Source organism: Pinus tabuliformis, chromosome 8 (genome assembly GCF_031772625.1).
Source record: "Pinus tabuliformis cultivar Carrire ecotype Pingquan chromosome 8, CPIR1, whole genome shotgun sequence".
NCBI classification, from domain to species: Eukaryota; Viridiplantae; Streptophyta; class Pinopsida; order Pinales; family Pinaceae; genus Pinus; species Pinus tabuliformis.
The window spans coordinates 454,561,799-454,580,745 of record NC_142294.1 but is presented as its reverse complement, the minus strand read 5'-3'; the positions used below and the strand labels follow the sequence as shown (position 1 = coordinate 454,580,745).

General features: G+C 32.2%; 1 protein-coding gene across 1 annotated transcript; it reads left to right on the top strand.

Moving 5' to 3' along the window:
• Window positions 1-7,220: 7,220 nt before the first annotated feature.
• On the top strand, window positions 7,221-15,056 carry LOC149236003 (putative inactive purple acid phosphatase 27). The gene is made up of 13 exons (XM_089461491.1): window positions 7,221-7,780; window positions 8,128-8,215; window positions 8,301-8,567; window positions 8,783-8,891; window positions 11,523-11,637; window positions 11,728-11,860; window positions 12,711-12,898; window positions 13,056-13,242; window positions 13,388-13,455; window positions 13,699-13,807; window positions 13,922-14,113; window positions 14,279-14,359; window positions 14,792-15,056. Exons 1-13 carry the CDS (start codon window positions 7,431-7,433, stop codon window positions 14,843-14,845), a joined length of 1,941 nt encoding a protein of 646 aa, XP_089317617.1. The 5' UTR covers window positions 7,221-7,430; the 3' UTR covers window positions 14,846-15,056.
• Window positions 15,057-18,947: the final 3,891 nt, after the last annotated feature.

Sequence of the window (18,947 nt, the reverse complement as noted above, 5' to 3'; positions counted from 1 at the left end):
TCACGGGTAGAGAAAAGAGAAATTCATATTGGTTCCAAAAGATCTCATGCACAAGGTGAAGCCATGGAAGACCTTTACATGACTTTTGTACATGATGTTAAGGAGGGTTGCGTGATCACAATGTTAGCAGATTGAGATCCACACGGCTATTCATTTTAGGTTGCAAATGTTATAAAGGTCATTAAAGAAAATGAAGATGTTGGAAGTGTTGAAGTACATTGGTATGCCACAAATACACACCTATTCAATGGTGTGTACAAGCCAAAGATGGTAGTTGATTAAAAAATTAGCAGAAAGAGAAAAAGAAAGGGTACAAATATAAATCATCACCGCACAAGCCTCTTAAAATTTGAGGATGTTAATATAATTGTTTATGACTTCAATTTAACAAAGAGAGGAACTCTTCACTTCAGGATGATAGAGATTCTAAAGTGGTTGCTACCAAAAGAAACAATGTTGAGATGGGAGTCTACTGAACCCAGTCTTAGATCTAGAAGACTTGACTTTTGAATCTTGAAATGGTGGGCATGCATGTTGACTTAGATGTGGCACTAGTTGATGAAACAAAAGAATATGGGTCATCTTCATTTGCATCCAGTGATTCATCTGAAGTTTTTGTAAATTTTGATGATGTGCCAGAACATATGAATGATTTTGAATAATTGTCTAAGACATTTTATGTAAATGATGTCTACATGGTAACTTGAAATAAAGATTTTAACTTCCATATTATCTTACTTGAAGTTATGAGTCATTTTTATGTTTGTTGGATTATATCTTATAATTATGATGAATTCATTTGTTTAGAATATCCACAATGCAACAATAACTTAAGAAATAATTTACGCTTCATTCAATCTACATGTATTAATATTTTGATTAAAAGTAAAAATAATATTAGAAATTAATGTTGAATTTTTAAAGTATAGAGTGATATTGCCATGATATTATTTATTGTTATCATTTGATTAATACCATAGTTTAAAAAAATGTTGCAATTTTAATCCCTCATTAAAAGGGGATACTTCATTTTGATAGTTTATTTTTATGTTTTCGTTGCAATGGGATAAGTTGTCTTAGGCTAAGATTTGAAAAAAACTATACTTTTAGCATTTAAAATTAAATTTACTCTTGGAATAATGACTTTTTCATTCACGTGTTCATTTTTAAAGTATTTTTTAGTCATATAATTTATTCATAATGTCATGGCTGAAATATGTTTAAAACTTAAGGATTTTTAATTCCATGATTGAAAAATTGTCAAAATTTAAAGGTTTTCTTGAGTTACGATATGTTTTCTTTGATGTTATGGTTGAAAACAACTAGAATTATAGGGTTTTTTAGAGTCATGACATTCCATCTTTAATGGTATGGATGAAAATTGTCGGAATTTTAAGGTTTTTCGGGCCCCATTATTTTACCTTTAACACTATTGCTAAAAAATGTTGAAATTGTACCCCGAAAAAAAAATGTTATTCTAACATCAACACTTTTCATTTTCAGTGTGTTTTTCTCATCTTTTGTGCACCAAAAAAATTGGTTTTTACTGCGATTTTTAAGAAATGCTGAAAATTTACCCTTAAAAACAAAACATCATTCTCAAATACACACTTTTCATTTTTTGGGTTTTTTTCATGTTTTTTGGGGGTTTTTTGGCTAGAGTTCTTGCTTCGGGTTTACTATTCCCATTTGAAAGTTTATGTTTTTAAATATCCCCATTATGGAACACAAGAAATTAAACATAAAAAAGAGCATGTGAACTTATGAATCTTATGACTAACAATCCAATTCTTGTGGAAATAGTCCAAGGGCATCTTCTCATTTACAAATTTGATGAAAAACTTGTCAATTACATTTCCCATTTCATCATAAAACAATTTTTCATGATAGAAACTAGCTGACTAAACATTTCATTTGATTTTTCTAGAATACTAGCTAATCTTTACACTTTTTTGGCCATGCACTCCATACATGCCAAAAACACAAGATAAATTTCTACCATTTTATTCTCCTTCCAAAGTCTGTTCATTTCAAGTGTGGCATTTTAAGAATAAATACAAGTTACGATGTAGAACAAGAATATTGAAGTTACCTCAAAGTAGTGATTTATGTCAATGCATCATTGACCATGAATACATTGACTTTCAAATCAAGACAAATTTGGTAAGACCTATACATGAGGTGCTCCAACCATAGTGTAATATCTTGCGATATATTATGTGGTGCCATTGCGCGTTAACATCACCAGCGTGTGCAATTGAGATCACCATATTTAAAAAGCATATGAAGCGAATTTTCAGTCATCGACCATACTGAATCACTACAAATCAATTTATTGTACTAAATCAATAATTGACAACATATCACCCCATATTTATTTATATAAAATGTTGAATTCATGGCTATTAAGGTATCTCTTCACCATGGTCTCTGACATCCACTTCATTTGATTCCAACTATAAAAGTGATCTCCCCACTATGAGGCTTTTGGTAAAATGAAAAGTTATCCTAGTGGCTTTTATAGCAAAGGTTCACAATTGTTTCATCCTTTTGTGCAATTGATAGTTTCCTATCAACATACAATTATATATGTTGACAACATCTCCCCTCCATAAGAAGAAATCCTTATTTTAAGTTTTTTCATCCACATCAAAATATTTCTTATTGTTAATTTTACACGTTGATTCAATTAACACTTCCAATAAGAACAATTCTACATAAGAAACCATGTCTATTAATGGATTTGGCTTATGTAGGGACCTAGCATTACCTAATGTGTCAGGTTGGCCATAACAAGGCCATTGTTCACCAACTTCATGACCATACATGTTTTATCTTAATATTGTTGTTGCATGTATTTGAACCATAACCTTTTACTATGAAATGGTATTGACGTCTTATCTTTTCAAAAATGAGTACCTTCATTTCATTGTATGTTTTCCTCTTTTTTCCTCTAGTCTGCATGAGTAAGCATAACTACATAAGAAATTTTCAAATACCAACACATATGGCAAATGATAAAGCAATAGTAATCCCAACATATAAGCAATAAATACATAAATACTTACACGTCATATTGCAAGCAAGCACCGTCCTTTGAATTTGAGCATTAGCTTCTAGATTCATTTCCTCTTTTCTAGTAAAGTCAGGAAGACTATATGAAACAATTTTTTCAATCCAATCAATATTATTTCTATTTCCATATACTTCAGTCCATACTAAATATTTACTAGAAAAATATTATCTTGTCTTTAATAACTTGCATTGGAAGGCCCATGATAGTCTTCTATTTCCCTTGCTTTCCCATTTTGCATTAATTTCTACGAACAATGCAGAAACACATTGCTAAAATTTTCATTCAATTCACAATATTTTCATTTTGAGCCTTTAGAGAATTCAAAATGTCCATCTATTAGAGAATTTTTTTGAACTAGAATTCAAAATATATTTTTGGATTTTTTTTGCTAAAATTTCTTACACAATTTTTTATAAGATCATAACGTTATGTTGCTTAAATTGCATTTTTTAATACAAAATGGGTTCAATGTTTTAGAATATCATTCAAGTGCTTAAATTATTCAAATTCAACAACTTAAAATTACAATTTTTTTTTTTTCACTAATTTCTGAGTAAAATGAGAAAAAGAAATTTAATCAAAAAAGTGTCAAGAAGTGATCTCGTTAGATTATTGCCTATATATATAGAACTCTTTTTGAAAAAAAGAGGATCCACCTCAAAAGGAAAACATTGTGCATGAATGATAGTATGCAAATGTTATGCATGAATGATGGTAGTCTTGCTTATTTTATGTGCTTAAAACATATTGGAAGATGAAACTTTGCTTTTATAGAAAATTGTGATCAACCTGCTAATTAATTGATATTAAGATTATAGAGTTATATACATTCACATATATAAAATGGACTTTTGGAACGTTTTGAAAATAAAATCAATTCTATAAAATTACTTGATTTATGTCAAGTGTAAAAGATTAAAAATTTGAAAATCCTATTAATTTACTCAATTTTAATAGCAAATAAAAAATAATAGCAATTATAAAAAAAAAAAGACTATTACTTTACAAGCTATTATATAATTAATGGGATCCAAATGCCAAAATAAACATAGAGATGCAAAGGACATGAACACCTCTCCTTAAACTTATATAGCAAAATCAAAGTTTACAAATCTTTTCAACATGCATTGTATGCTTCTTACAAAATGCTGCTCACGTCTTCCTTTCAAAGACTTTTTAACTTTTTAAATGATAAGCCCGCTAAACTTCATTTAGCAAAGTGTAAGGATAAACTAATTCTAGTAAAACTTTTTATGCCATAGTCAATAATCAATATGTTTGTAGGTAAAGACTAAAACTCTTGGAGCTCCAAAGAAAATACTATTAAAATTCAATAGCTTACATAAAGCTATTCTATTGTAAAAGGCTGGAGTTGTTAACGTCTTCTTTCAACGATTTATTATATTTTTAAAATGATAAGCACCCTAAACTTCATTTAGCCATGTGTAAGCATAAACTAATTCTAATATATCTTTTTATGCCATGGTGAATATGCTTGCATTTAAAGACTATCGCTCTTGGAGCTCGAAAGAAAATACTAATAAAATTCAATACCTTATAGAGAGCTATTCTATTGTAAAATATTGGAGTCATAATTGCGCATTTTATTGTAAAATACTGGAGTCATAATTGGGCATTTAGTATATACAATTCCTTCAACATTGCTTCATGGACAATAGGTACTATGAAGCAATAGGTACTATACTAATGTTACTTTCTATTGGACAACAAACAAATTCGTTGTTGAAATTTATGAGGTTGAATTGTGACTTTTATAGCAAATTCACTCCATCCAAATTTATGTGACATTTATGGCTATGTCTTTATGCTTATTTCGAGTTCATACTTCTTAATAGAAAATTTATCATTGAATCAATAAAATTGAAAATAATGATAATATTTTGAAATACATATTTTTAAAAGATAAAAAATATATATTATTTTTAATTGTATTTTTTTTTTTTTACAAGTTTACTCAAACATCAAGTTTAGATAATCATTTGAATATAAAATTGAATTCCAAATCCAATAAATATCCACTTTTATAAAAAATTTTATGACTTTTCAATTTAATTGGTTTAGATAGATTTTAAATATTATTGGCTCTGAAACAAAAGATCCCTTGTGGAAGGAATATGAAGGGAAAGTCATTAGAAATCCAAAGCAAGAAGCTTATCAATATAATTGAGAATTAGTGTTTGACAAGTTTGTTTAAATTTGTTACACTTTTTATCTAAGCTTGCTATGTATCTTTTTGGCTTTTATTCGTTTTATTTCCTTATCATAGATAAAGCACTTTAATAGTTAAATATACTTATTTTCTTGTCAAAACATTACAACAATCTTGTAATGTTGATTTGAACATGTGGAAAATTAGAGATATATTACCTTTGGTTGAGAAGGATTTTAAATATTGCTTATGGCTTTAGGATACATGGAAATGGGAGATACCACAGAAGCTCAAATGCGTTTGTTGGTTGGCACTTCACGACTGCATCCTTACCTGGAAGAATATTCAACATAGGGGCTTCATTGGTCTGATATTTGTCCAATATGTAAGCGGGGGTGTGAAGATGTTGATCATTTGCTGCTTTATTGTCCATTCGTTGTGGCAGTCTAAGAGGAGGTTCTAGATGCTATCTGTATTGCTCTTTATAGGAACCATTAGACATTGAAATCTTTCTTGTATTTTTGGATTGATTCTCAACTCAGTATCATTCCTTTCCCTTTTATATTATATGGTCTATTTGAAGGAGCTGAAACACATTCGTTTTTGAACAGAAAGTTGCAGTTGTTCGGGAAGTTATCATTAAGTCTGTGGCCTATTTTGCAGAAATTAGGTCGATTAAAAGAAGGGAGAAAAAAAAGAAAGATCAGATTCCTGCATATCTGGAAGGTCTTTCTAGTGGGGTTTTTTGATGGGGCATGCTTGTAGAGAAAATGTAGATGCAAAGCATTTATTCTATTAGAGCCGGGAAACTATTATCATTTCTGGTGGAAGGGAGTTTTTGGGACCAATAGTAGAGAAAAAATTATTGCTTTATGGGGTGTCCTCAAAGGTGCAAAATGGATGGGGCTAGAGAGATTACAAGTATTTGGAGATGCTAGGGGCATCATTGATTGGTTCAAGGATTACACTCTATTTAATTCTCCTATTTTATCAAACTGGATGAGACACATTCACACGTGGTGAGTACTTTCCAACATATTGACTTTGGTCATATATATAGAGAACAGAACAAGATCATCGATCTTCTTTCAAAGTGAGGCATTACAAAGGAACCTCGTAAGCTTCATTTCGCAACATTGATACAAGATGTAATGACAAATGTTGCATGCATTAATTTCACTTAGGAGGCGACGAATGTTGTGATTTGATAACACAAGATAAGTTATGCTATAGTTATTAGGGTGATCAGATGTTAGATACACTTGTTGTAACTTTTTGTTTTTTGGGGCAATCTAAAGGGTCATAAGTGGACAATATGTTGTATATTTTGTTATAAATGAATATAACGTAAATGAAAGATAAATTTGTTGGAACAGAAAAAATATAGACAGAAAATCTAAAAAAAACTTATAAACATATGCAAGGCCATGTACTCTCTTTTTATTTTAATTAAAAATAATAATTTTTTTCTAAAATAAACAATAAAAATAAAATCTATACACTAAACTTGGTTATTAAACTTTTTATATTTAATTTTTAAATAAAAATAATACATTTTTTCCTTTACTAATAATTACATATTTTTATTTAATTAAATATTATCATTAAATTATTATTAATACTATGACTTTTGCTAAAATTATATATTAAGGATTAAACTACCCTGCAACACATCTCATTAAAAGTTGTCTAATCTCTATTATTATAATAATTTGCCGTCGGAGTGATTGGGGGAGTCCCAGTCTTGCAAGGCGAGAGTTCCAGAGTCCCAATCGTGTAAAACACGCAACAGAGCTTGTTCGATCGTCTTCGTCAACATCATACGTGGATTTCAAAGTTATTGACGGAGCATCACGCTTCCAGTAAGACGAGTCGCAAAGATCTCTCGTTTCTACCGAACAAATAAATGAATATGAGGACCTTCCGATCAGATTAAGAGTCCCATAAGTTACTTCGGCACATAGTCGTCAAGTTCAGTGCATAGGAACAAGCTACTGAACAAAGAATTTAAGATGAGAAATATTCCAAGTTCAAAGTGTCCCACAAGTTACTTCAACGTCCAAACGTCAAATTCAATGCTAGTACAGATTGCTTCTGGTTTTACACAGAGTATGAAGGAATATTGCCAACTTAAAAGAATATAGAGAGAGATTTGACGGGAAGGCAACCAGGGATGACAAAGAAATGATGAAGGTTTTCATGTTTGGCGTACAAACCAGGCCAGTGAAATTTTATAATGCGGTGCTATTTGTTGTATTTGTGTACTGTTGGTGGCTATGCAGGCTTACGGCGCCCATGAATGTTCCTCAAAATGGGACCGTTGATACGTGTGGAGGACATGCACACAGAGGAGGGTTTGGATGTATTACCAGAAGGACTTTGCATTCGTGTCGGCATTCAACTCGATATGTGGATCTGAGATTGAGTACTCAAGGACCTCTTGCTAATGAAGAGAACGTGACAGTGACAGTGAGCGGAATTCAGCATCCCACAGGCCATGACTGGGTTGCCCTTATCTCCCCTTCTAGTCCCAGGTAGACATCTTTATTTGGATAGTACATTCTTAGAATATTTCAAAACCAAGAATTTTCGAATATTTCATAATGTTAGGTAGCATTCTTTGTCTGGATTTTAGATTTTTAAAATATGTCAGAATTTGGTAGACAGAAAACCTGTCTTTTTAACAAAGCTCTTGTATGTAGCATTTGAGCTCCTATATGTCACATTTGTAAATATTACCTATTTTTTATCATATTTAAAAATATTCTTAAAATCTACAATCTACAGTCAAATTTAGAAATTGTTTTTCATCTATTCAGATCACTCCCATCACTGAGAAAGCATCACATCTAACTCAACCTGATGTAATTTTATGTCATAGAATTTCACGCTGTCTTCGCGACGCATTGAAATATAAGGAAACTGGAGATTTGAAGTCACATCCTCTGTTATGCCACTACCCTGTCAAGGTATCCATTACTACACCACCAGCATTTAATTCAGCAACTTATGTGACCCAATAAGAATTCTCTGCTAATGTGTTTGATTAATCAGGCCCAGTTCCTGAACAACGATCCTTCCTATACTTCATGTGCTATTAGTAGCTGCAAGTGGAGAATTGGGCACAGGTGCTTAGTCAAGACATGCACTGGTTCTATAACATTCAATGTTATAAACATCCGCACCGATGTAGAGTTTGTAGTGTTCAGAGGTGGCTTTCGTGCCCCCTGCATACTCAAGAGATCCAAACCTCTCAAATTTGCTAACCCAATTATGCCTCTATATGGTCATCTCTCTAGCATGGATTCCACAGGAACGGCAGTAAGTCAAGTACCAATATTTTTTTAACCTAATGTTCAATATCGTCGTTTTTACCAGCGGATGGCTCATTATTGACCAAGGGCTCTGAAATCCATTGCTTCACATTCGCTTTTGAGATATCATAGAATTTCTGGATTTTTGATGTCATTGTTTCTATAGAATGGTTTTGTGTTGTAGAGAATGCCTTGATTTGATACCTGCGATTGACTGAGTAGATGAAAATATCGTGGATCAGCGGGAGCAAGCAGACTCAATATGTAAAATATGGAAAAGGGCTGGTGGCAGAGTCATCAGTTTCTACCTACACTCGGAAAGATATGTGCGGTACGCAAAGGCAGAATAATGATTCTTTTAAACAGTAGGTTAAAATCTGTTGCAAACGTTACAACCGTTATTTTCTATGATAGCATTTGTCGGTAAAAATCATAGAGGAGACCATTTTGTTGAGGCTTTTCAAACCAAACTATGGTTTATTTTCAGGACAAAATAGATTAAATTAATGTTGAATCCCCATTAAAAAAATAGAAAAAAAAAGGTAAGTTTTAGGTATAGTGAAAAATTATTTGGTAAATGTTTTGAGCAAAGTGTAATTTAACATTCCAAAGCCAAAAAATTAAAAGTAAGCAGTATAATATATATTACCATATCTGGCACGCTAGTGCATGATGTAATGGTCGGGGTAGTCGGTTTGCACATCCCCTGCCGAGTTCAATTCCTGCTGAGCTGCGCAAAAATGCTGCAACGTATTCTGTCCAATGTGGTTGTAATTTGATCGTTTCGATGTGATGGTTATCTGACACGTATATGTGAAAAAAAAAGGGCCCATAATGCTTCTAAAGAGAACTAGCCCCTCCCATTTTAAAAATATATATATTACCATATAAATTTGATGTAACATATTATATTAAATTAAAAATATTGTAATAATAAACTTCTTAAATTTTATCTATATATATATAATTTTTTATATATATGAAAAATATAAAGAATCATATTATAGGTAAAATATTAAAAATAGTAAATGGAAACTAATTTCCCTTTTAGTGTAAGTTTTATGCTGATATTTATTTGAAGATTTAAACTGTCTAAGAAAAGGAAAAAAGTTCAGGTGTCCAAATAGTTTGATATTTTTAATTATTCAATTATAATTATATTTCTATTATAGAGGATAAGAAATAAATTATTTTAATTAAGGAAGGGGGAAATTGTTTTTAGTTTTGTTGTTTCTAGCAATTGTTTAAAGATAAAATGTTTCTGTCTCGGTATGAGGCTGATTTTTCCTTTTTAGAAGATAATTTTAGATTATAAATAGTTAAAATGCATTTAATTTTCTCTTCTTAATATTGTTATTGAAAAGTCAATTTTAATGTTTATTTTACACATCAATTTAAATATCCTCCAAAATATCTCTCCAAAAATACTTTACTTTTCGCCTCATCAATAATTTGATCCTCTAATCTAATACTAGATTATGTGATAGACTCTTGAAACACGAAAGTAATATCAATATGATACTACATTATGTGATAGACTCTTGAAACAAGAAAGCAATATCTATGGTCTAGTGCCCAAGCCTTTTGTTTATGATGACAATCTTAAAATTGGTAAAATGCATTTAGTTTTTTCTTCTTAATGTTACCATATGTCTTCATCTATGATGAATAAAATTGAAAAGTCAGTTTCAATGTTTACTTTAAACTTCAACCCAAAACAACCCTCCAAAAATATTTTGCTTTTAATTTCATCAATAATTTGATCCCAAAATATCTCTCCAGAAATATTTGGCATTTAATTTCATCAATAATTTGATCCTTAATACATGATATTACATTGTGTAATTTCTTTTTAAAACAAAAAAAAATAATGCTCTATTACCTCAAACTCTCTTTAAGATTATCATCCTAAAATTGATAAAAATACATTTAATTTTCTCTTCTTAACATTACTCTATGTCTTAATCTATGATTAATATTATTGAAAAATAAATTTCAATACCTACTTTAAACCTCAAGTAAAACTTATTCTAAAATATTTTTCTAAAAACACTTTTCCTTTGGACCATGAGTTATTTTATCGTCAAATATAATATTATGCCCTCTTTATCGACTAGATGGTGAAGTGAAAAAAATACATAAAAAATATTTATATAATATATTTAAAAAAATAATTTTATTTTTTAATTTTATTATTAAATTGTTTTTTAATAATCCATCATATATTTATATTAAATAAAATTACATTTTAATTTTATATATATATATATAATTATATATATATATATATATATATATATATATATATATATTATTTTTATTAAAAAATAAAATAAATTTTTAAAAAATAAAAATAAATTATAATTAAAAAAATTAATTAAACACCAACTTATAATCAACCAACCCAAAAAAACAGAAAAGAAAAGTCTAATTGTAGTTCACCTAACAAATACGATCTAGAAAATAAAACTGTAGTCAGCAAGCAAAACCATCAAAAATAAATTTTATCTCAGCAAACAAATTCTCATTGTTCAGCGGAACATTGATTGCAATAATTTTTTTTATAAAAGCTGAAAACGAAATGATAATTTACCCATTTATATAAGAGTTAATGATTACACACTCTATATAGTTTTTTACCCCTCTATATAAGAGTTAATGATTACACACTTTCTATAGTTTTTTAATTGATTTCAATCTAAATGCAATTAAAGTATTTTATTTTGATTTTTATTGATAGTTTGAATTGTGTTGTTACCCAAATTGAAATTAATTAAATATTTAAGAGAAAAAAAATATAAAATAATTATTTCAAACTTAAATTATTTAAAACATCTTAAATATAAATACAAGTCATAAAAAGTTTAAAAGGTGAACATTTAAAATTAATAGCCGACGATCACATGAAGTTTTGAATTATAATGATGACTCTGATTCTAAATCTGTTGACCGTTGTTTTCAGGCACTAAAATACTGAGCGCAGCAAGAGACTTTGGATGGCATGATCCTGGTTATATTCATACCGCCCAGATGACAGGACTACTGCCCTCTCGAAGCTATCTCTACATTTATGGAAGGTATCACGCAAACTTCTGACAGCGACAGGGTTCGCAATAGTAATCGTTCTTCCCTTTGTTTCTTTATAAAAAATAAATTTGTTGTTTCAGTGATCAGGCGGGTTGGAGTAATCCTGTCCGACTTCGGACTCCACCTTCAGCCGGTGACAGCGTGGTTAGATTTCTTACGTTTGGAGATATGGGTCAAGCTCCTCGTGATAAATCCGATGAACACTACATACAGGTACTTTTCGATTTCTTACAGTGATTATATGACAGTATCCAGTCTTCAGGTCACCGTTTTAGGCTTCATTAATTCTTTATTGGGAAGTTTTTCTAAATTTTCCCAGTAATGGATATTGAATTTATTGGGGTCTTTCCTTGGGGTCTTTCCTTACACCAAAACCCCAAAACCCCTTGGATACAGTAAGCTTGGAAACCATTACCATTTTGTTATATCAAAATTTTCAAGTTTAATAAATTTCTAAATTGTTATCATTATTGAATTAAGGCTTATGTGATCTATATCAAGTTTTTAGAAATATTTTCCGTGATAATCACATCGAAATTCATATCTTGAGTGATTAGTTAGACTTATGTTATGGGCTGTTAGTCCTATGTTGTGGTTGTTAGTTCTAGTAATTGATTCTTAATGAGGTTAGTTTGACAATTACTCCAACACTCAAATTCAAATTCAACTAGGGGAATAAATTTTGGACCAAGGCTCTGATACAATAGTGAGATTTTCTTTACACTAAAACTCACATGATTAGTAAACTTAGAAACTCTTAAGATTACCTTGAGAGATTAGTAAACTTAGAAACTCTTAAGATTACCTTGAGTAGGTGGTTAGTCACGTTCCCAAGATGGCAGTCCATCTAATTAATTCCTATTAACATAAGTGTAACAATTACCCCCAATAAAACCGGTTTCCAATCAAATAAGTATGACAATTACTCCAACCAAGTTAATTCCTTTTAATAATAAATTATTGGTTCTCTACAACGGCAAAATGAATTTTGAAGCCATGTCAGAAGAATAATTCCTGTCCAATATTCTGAATAGCTTGTGTGTGCTATGCTTGATATGGTCAGCCAGGGTCACTTGGGGTAATAGAAGCCATAAAAGAGAAAATCCTAGCGGGAGAGGTGGATTCAGTGTTCCACATTGGAGACATTAGCTATGCCACAGGTTTCCTGGTTGAGTGGGACTACTTCCTGCAGTTAATCAATCCAATTGCTTCGCGAGTACCTTACATGACTGCCATTGGAAACCATGAAAGGTAATTCTCTTCTTCATTAAACCCTAATCTTATCTTCAATTTCTATATTTACACGATGATACCTTGCATCTGGCTTTTATACACCCCTGAGATTAGATATATGAATTTATGTGAAAGTGAGTTTAGCTAATTCTTTTCCTAGTATGTTACCTTACAGAGATTTTCCATTCTCTGGATCAAAATATGAGACACCGGATTCCGGTGGAGAGTGTGGAGTTCCTTACGAGAAGTATTTTCATATGCCAACAGCTGAGAAAGACAAGCCATGGTATTCAATCAGTCAGGGGCCAGTGCATTTCACTGTTATTTCCACAGAGCATAATTGGGCCAGAAGCAGTGAACAGGTGCTAAATTTGTCTGCCCTTAGACGATTTAAAGTTTCCTTCATCGGATTTAGAGAAGTGAAAAATAGTTTATAATCTTCAGTTGCAATTGACAGCTAGAATTTTGATCACCAATTTTTTGCTTTGGATGACAATGGCTCAACAGTATGAATGGATCAAGCGGGACCTTGCTTCTGCTGCCCGCAAACAAACTCCATGGATTATTTTCTGTGGGTAAGATTAGGTCATATCAGCTAATATAATAAGAGTGTCATTGCAATTTGTACTAAATCGTACCTTTAATTTCCAGTCAGTTTTTACAGATTAGAGGATAACTCCATTACTATGAAGCTCTTATAAATTCTGGATTTACGATCAGTTATCATGACTATCAATTTTAGGACATAGGCAATTCATCCTTTCTAAGGTTTTCGTCGTTCTTGGCAAAAAAAATTTATGATTGGTTTGAAAATTCAGGCACAGGCCGATGTACTCAACGGGAAAATCCGGCCTTTCTGAATTGGTGAGCCCAACTGTGGATTCTCACTTTGTCAGTGCAATTGAACCACTTCTCATGGAATTCCAGGTGAACGCACAGACTGTAGATAACTTAGATATGATTGATAAGAATTTTGTGCCTCGCGGCTAAGTATTTCTCTTGTTTTCTGTTCCCACTATTCTAATTTCTGGAGGTTAACAGGTCGACCTAGCGTTCTGGGGCCATGTTCACAACTATGAGCGTACATGCTCTGTATTTGAAAAAGCATGTAGATTACTGCCAGTAAAAGGCGTCGATGGAATCGATACTTATAATAATACAGATGAGTATAGTGCCCCCGTGCACGTTGTGATTGGTACAGGAGGATTTACTCTGGATAAATTTAAAAACCCTGTGAGCAATCTCTGTTGTCAACCATAATTTTATAAACACAATTTTAACTATACTTACTTCCAGTCATCGTCTATTTATTTTATCCAAAGGGTTGGACTTCTATAATTATATAAACGCAGTTCTAAGTTCTAACTACTGACTTCAAATCATCGTCTATTTATTTAGTCACAGAGTTGGAGTTTGATTCGCATCTCTGAATATGGATATGCTGACATTCAGGCAAACACCCAAGAACTATTGTTTCAGGTAAAACTTAATTTGATGGTAGATTTACTATTGTTTCAGGTAAAACTAATTTGATGGTAGATTTACTATTGTTTCAGGTAAAACTAATTTGATGGTAGATTTTGAGACATACCAGTTAAGAAAAATCAATTAACTTATTTTTACTTTCTTTTAACGGCCCACTATCCGTCTAATTAGCAATTTACAATTAAAATGAGGTTTTTAGTGCGATTTTTTAGAAATTTTTTAAATCTAGCAAAAATTTATTGAAATTATAAATTGGATAAATAACCCCTACACAATCAAAATACCCTAGAAAATTTTCATTATACTGAATCTATATATACAATTAAAAAACCAATTAAAAATAACCCTAAATTTATTTTCTTATTTCAATTTTATTTCAACCTATATAACGTACTTGATGATATTCTATATGTATTGTCATTGCAGTTTGTAAGTTCCAGTACACGAGCTGTGAAAGATAGCTTCAAACTTATCAAATAATGATAGGCTACATCCGGCAGTAAACCCAAAAGCTGGCGGTCCTCATGTAATAGGAAATGCCAAAATGCTAATGCTAACTTATATGTACTCAAATGCGTTATTATTGGATTTTATATACTTACGGATTGTCCATTTGAACCAATCAAACTGGTGGAGATGTAATACAAAATGCTATTAGCAATTTTTATGGAAATTTATTATTATTGAATTCTATGCAGTGTAAAATATTTGGTTATATTTTATAAACATATTTTATTGGGTTATATTTTATAAGAATATTTATGTTTTTGTGAATTGGAATTATTTAGCGTGGGTGAGTAAAATGATTGATATCTTATTCATCTACGTTGACCTTTTGTAATTTGAAAAATATTAGGTTGAGTTGTGATATTTTAGAAAAACATTATTGTAATGATTATGGAGTATGGAGTGAGTATAATTGTGAGCTACCTTAGTTATCATTAATCTTACTTCTATTTTTAGAACATATATATATGATTTTAATATTTTGATCTAATATTTATTAAATTTAAATTTTTAAAATTAAAATAAATTAAGTTTTAAAAATACAAGTTTTTAAATTATGAGTTGCTCAATTAATCAACAATCTCACTGATATATCTATATATATATATAGATATAATAAGATTTAAATTAAATAATTTTTAAAAAGGAAAAAAGAATTGTTTATGAAAAATTAATTTTATTTAAAAAAATTGTAATTAGTAAATATAATATCAAATTGTCAGATGTAGAATAGATCCTGATGTGGTGCACTATTAAGTCATTATCTGATGTGGAGGTTATTAGTTAGAAATTTTGTGAGCAAAAATCTAGTCATGTTAAGGGTTGGGTTGGTGTGGCTCTTAGATAAGTTAAGCGTGATAATCTCTAATGAACTGGAACCCCTTGACAAACAAAAAAAATATAATATCAAATCAAATATAGTCCCAAGATCTAGTTCAAGTGGTCAAAAGTGAGATGTGAAGTTATTTGATGTTTGCTACTAATTGTTCTTGATAACTCATTAGACTTGTTGAAATGTGGCAACAAGAATATTCCAATTTTAATTTGTCCTTGAATTAGAATTCAAATTTAGTCTCACTAGTTGCTTGAAAAATAATTAATTAATTCATCTTGGATTAATTAGTTGGAGAAATCCAAGCTAGAAGTCTTTGTGAAGTCATGCAATAGTTATCCCTTAAATTAAGGAGATTATCCCTTAATTAAGGAGATAAGGATGAGTTATAATTGAGTTGTAATTAGTTAGCTCAGTTAATTGAGTTATGTCCACTTAAGTTAGTTCCAAACAGTTTGAGGAACTAATTGTGAGTTCAGTCACTTAATGCATGCATGTATCAAACTACTCCAGATAACTGAAGATTCTCTCATAAATAACTCATGCATGTCTTTTCAGAGAAAGACCCAGTTGAGATTAAAGACAGGGATAGTGTACTATCAATTGCAAGAATTTTCCTATAAGGAAAACTCTTGCATGCAGAAGGAATTCATTCCTTGAGATTTGCACAGTTTTATAGGGTGTAAGATTAGTGTAAGTGATCAGTGTTACACTTGGTAACAGCAGGATCACTCAGGAAAAATAGCACAAGGAAATAGGACCTTGGAGGGCAGAGGAGTAGGCACATGAGCAGTGTATTTTTTTTGTGACCATTAGTGAGGGATTGTACTGAGAGCTGGCTAGCTGTGAGAGCTAAAGCTTTGTGTAATCTTGATATGTTTCCACTTGTATGATAATACAGATAGCAAGGTTTTTAGTTAAGGCTTTCCCCAAAGTATTTGTTTGTGTTTCATGTACATTGATTCTTCTTCTGGTTATATGTGTTCTACTTGATCTTGCTCAAATCTATTAAGCTTCCACAAGTTTGATTGTAGAAGTAGATTAAAGTATTTTGCTTTAGTTATATTGCATTATCAGGTTAATCTACAGTCATAATTTCTACATGGTATCAGAGCAAAGGTTATCGGAGTTGTGAATAGTATACGGAGAAGAGAATTCGAAGTTTGAAGTTTGGGATTGCAGGTACAAATCGAATTCATCTCATACTTCAGGTTGGTCAATGGCGTTCTATGGCTTGAGACTCGAGTATGCCTTGGAAGGCAGCTCGAATTACATAGCATGGAAGGATAGAATGGAAGTTGTATTAGAAGACAATGGTTTGAAGGATTTCATTGATCAAGAAATCCCTAAGCCAGTTGCAGCTAATGCAAAAGAATTGGCTGAATGGAAGAAGTGTGTGGTGAAGGCGAGACGGATTCTTCTGGAGGGAGTTCGAGACCATATTGTCTCAAGTCTCCATGGGAAGGATACTCTGTTTTCAATGTGGAAGACATTGAAGGACCTCTATCAGAACAATAGCGACTAGAGGAAACTGATGCTCAAGGATAAGCTTCGGAAAATGAAGATGGAGAAGGGCAATATTATTTCTACATATCTGAACAAGCTCACCACCTATAGAGATGAGCTTGGTAGTGTGGGAATAACTACTGTCGATGATGATATGGTGAGCCTTGCTCTCCTCGGTCTTCCAAAGAGCTGGAATAACTACCAGGACTCTGTAAATGGAAGAGAGAAATTGCCAGATTGGGAATGATTGTGGTTGAATCTCATGCAGGAGGAGATCAGGAGGAGCACTCGAGATGGTTCTTCATCAAAGAATGATGATGAAGAAAATCTGGCCTTAGTGAGTAAGGCAAGGAAAGGGAAAGGGAAGGCTTCCCATTCCAAATCGAATTCTTCTCATGGAGGGAAGAAGGGTGACAAATCTAAAGTGAGATGCTTTAATTGTCACAAGATGGGACATTATGCAACTAATTTCCCATTGAAGAAGTCCAAGAAGGGATCCACAAAAGGATCAGAAGGTGAGGCATTAGCCTCTCAGTTCGAAATGGACTTTACCCTCATCGCATGTATGGTTTCATCAATGGTGGGTTGTGTTTGGTATCTTGACAGTGGAGCCTCATTCCACATGACTGACGATAAAAGTTTATTCAGTACCTTGGAGGAGAAAGACCTCAAGATGCGCATAGAGATGGGTGATGATGGAAAGTACAGTGTTTCAGGAGTGGGCACGATTGCTTTTCAGAGGGAGCATGGAGCTCCTCTCACATTGATAGATGTGAAGTATGTGCCTGGATTGAAGAAGAACTTGGTATTAGTCATGATGTTGGAGGAAAAAGGCTATGATGTTGTCTTCAGTAAAGGGAAGGTGTTCCTAAGACACATAGCCATGGGTCAGACCAAGAGGATTGGGATTCGAGTGAAGAATCTCTAGAAACTAGGGGTAGATGATTGTGCTGCGTTGAGTTCGAAAGAAGAACTGGTGCAAAGCCAAGACATTGGCGAGTTATGGCACTTGAAGTTGGGCCATTTACATCATGGGGCCTTGAAGATAATGCAACAGATATCTACAGGACTTCCCAAAGGTAAACTTGAGCAATTTGACACATGCAAAGGTTCTACCTTGGAAAAGTATGCCAAGTTTTCCTTTCATGATTGAGACAATCAAGCATAAGTGATCTTAGAGCAAGTTCATACTTATTTGTGTGGACCATTCTCGATGGCATCCACAGTGAAGCAAAGGTATTATGTTATTTTCATTAATGATTATTCTCGTAAATGTTGGATTTATTTCATGCAGAAGAAGGATCAAACATTCTCAAAGTTTTGTGAGTTCAAAGCTTTGGATGAGAAAGAATCAGGGAAGAAGATCAAGGCCTTGAGAAGCGACAACAATGGAGAATATGTCTCTCAAGAGTTTAAGGACTTTTGTGCAGCGGAAGGAATTAAACAGGGTTGACGGCACCTCATAACCCACAGAAGAATGGGGTGGCTGAGAGGAAGAATAAAACGATTGTAGGGGCAGCACAGGCGATGCTGCATGACCAAGGCCTACCACTTCATTTGTGGGTTGAGGCATGCAACACAATGGTCTATTTGTAGAGTAGAATCCCACATCGCATACTTGGGGTGAAAACACCAGAGGAAGCTTTCTTCGATAAGAGACTAGATGTGAGTCACTTCAGGATCTTTGGCTCATTGGTATATTGCCATGTGACAAAGGATGCATGGAAGAAGCTTGAG

Coding starts and splice junctions, on each gene's coding strand:
- LOC149236003 (XM_089461491.1), top strand. CDS start 7,431: ATGATGAAGGTTTTCATGTTTGGCGTACAAACCAGGCCAGTGAAATTT. Junction 12,899..13,055: donor GCCATTGGAAACCATGAAAG/GTAATTCTCTTC, acceptor GTTACCTTACAG/AGATTTTCCATTCTCTGGAT. Junction 13,456..13,698: donor CCATGGATTATTTTCTGTGG/GTAAGATTAGGT, acceptor TTGAAAATTCAG/GCACAGGCCGATGTACTCAA.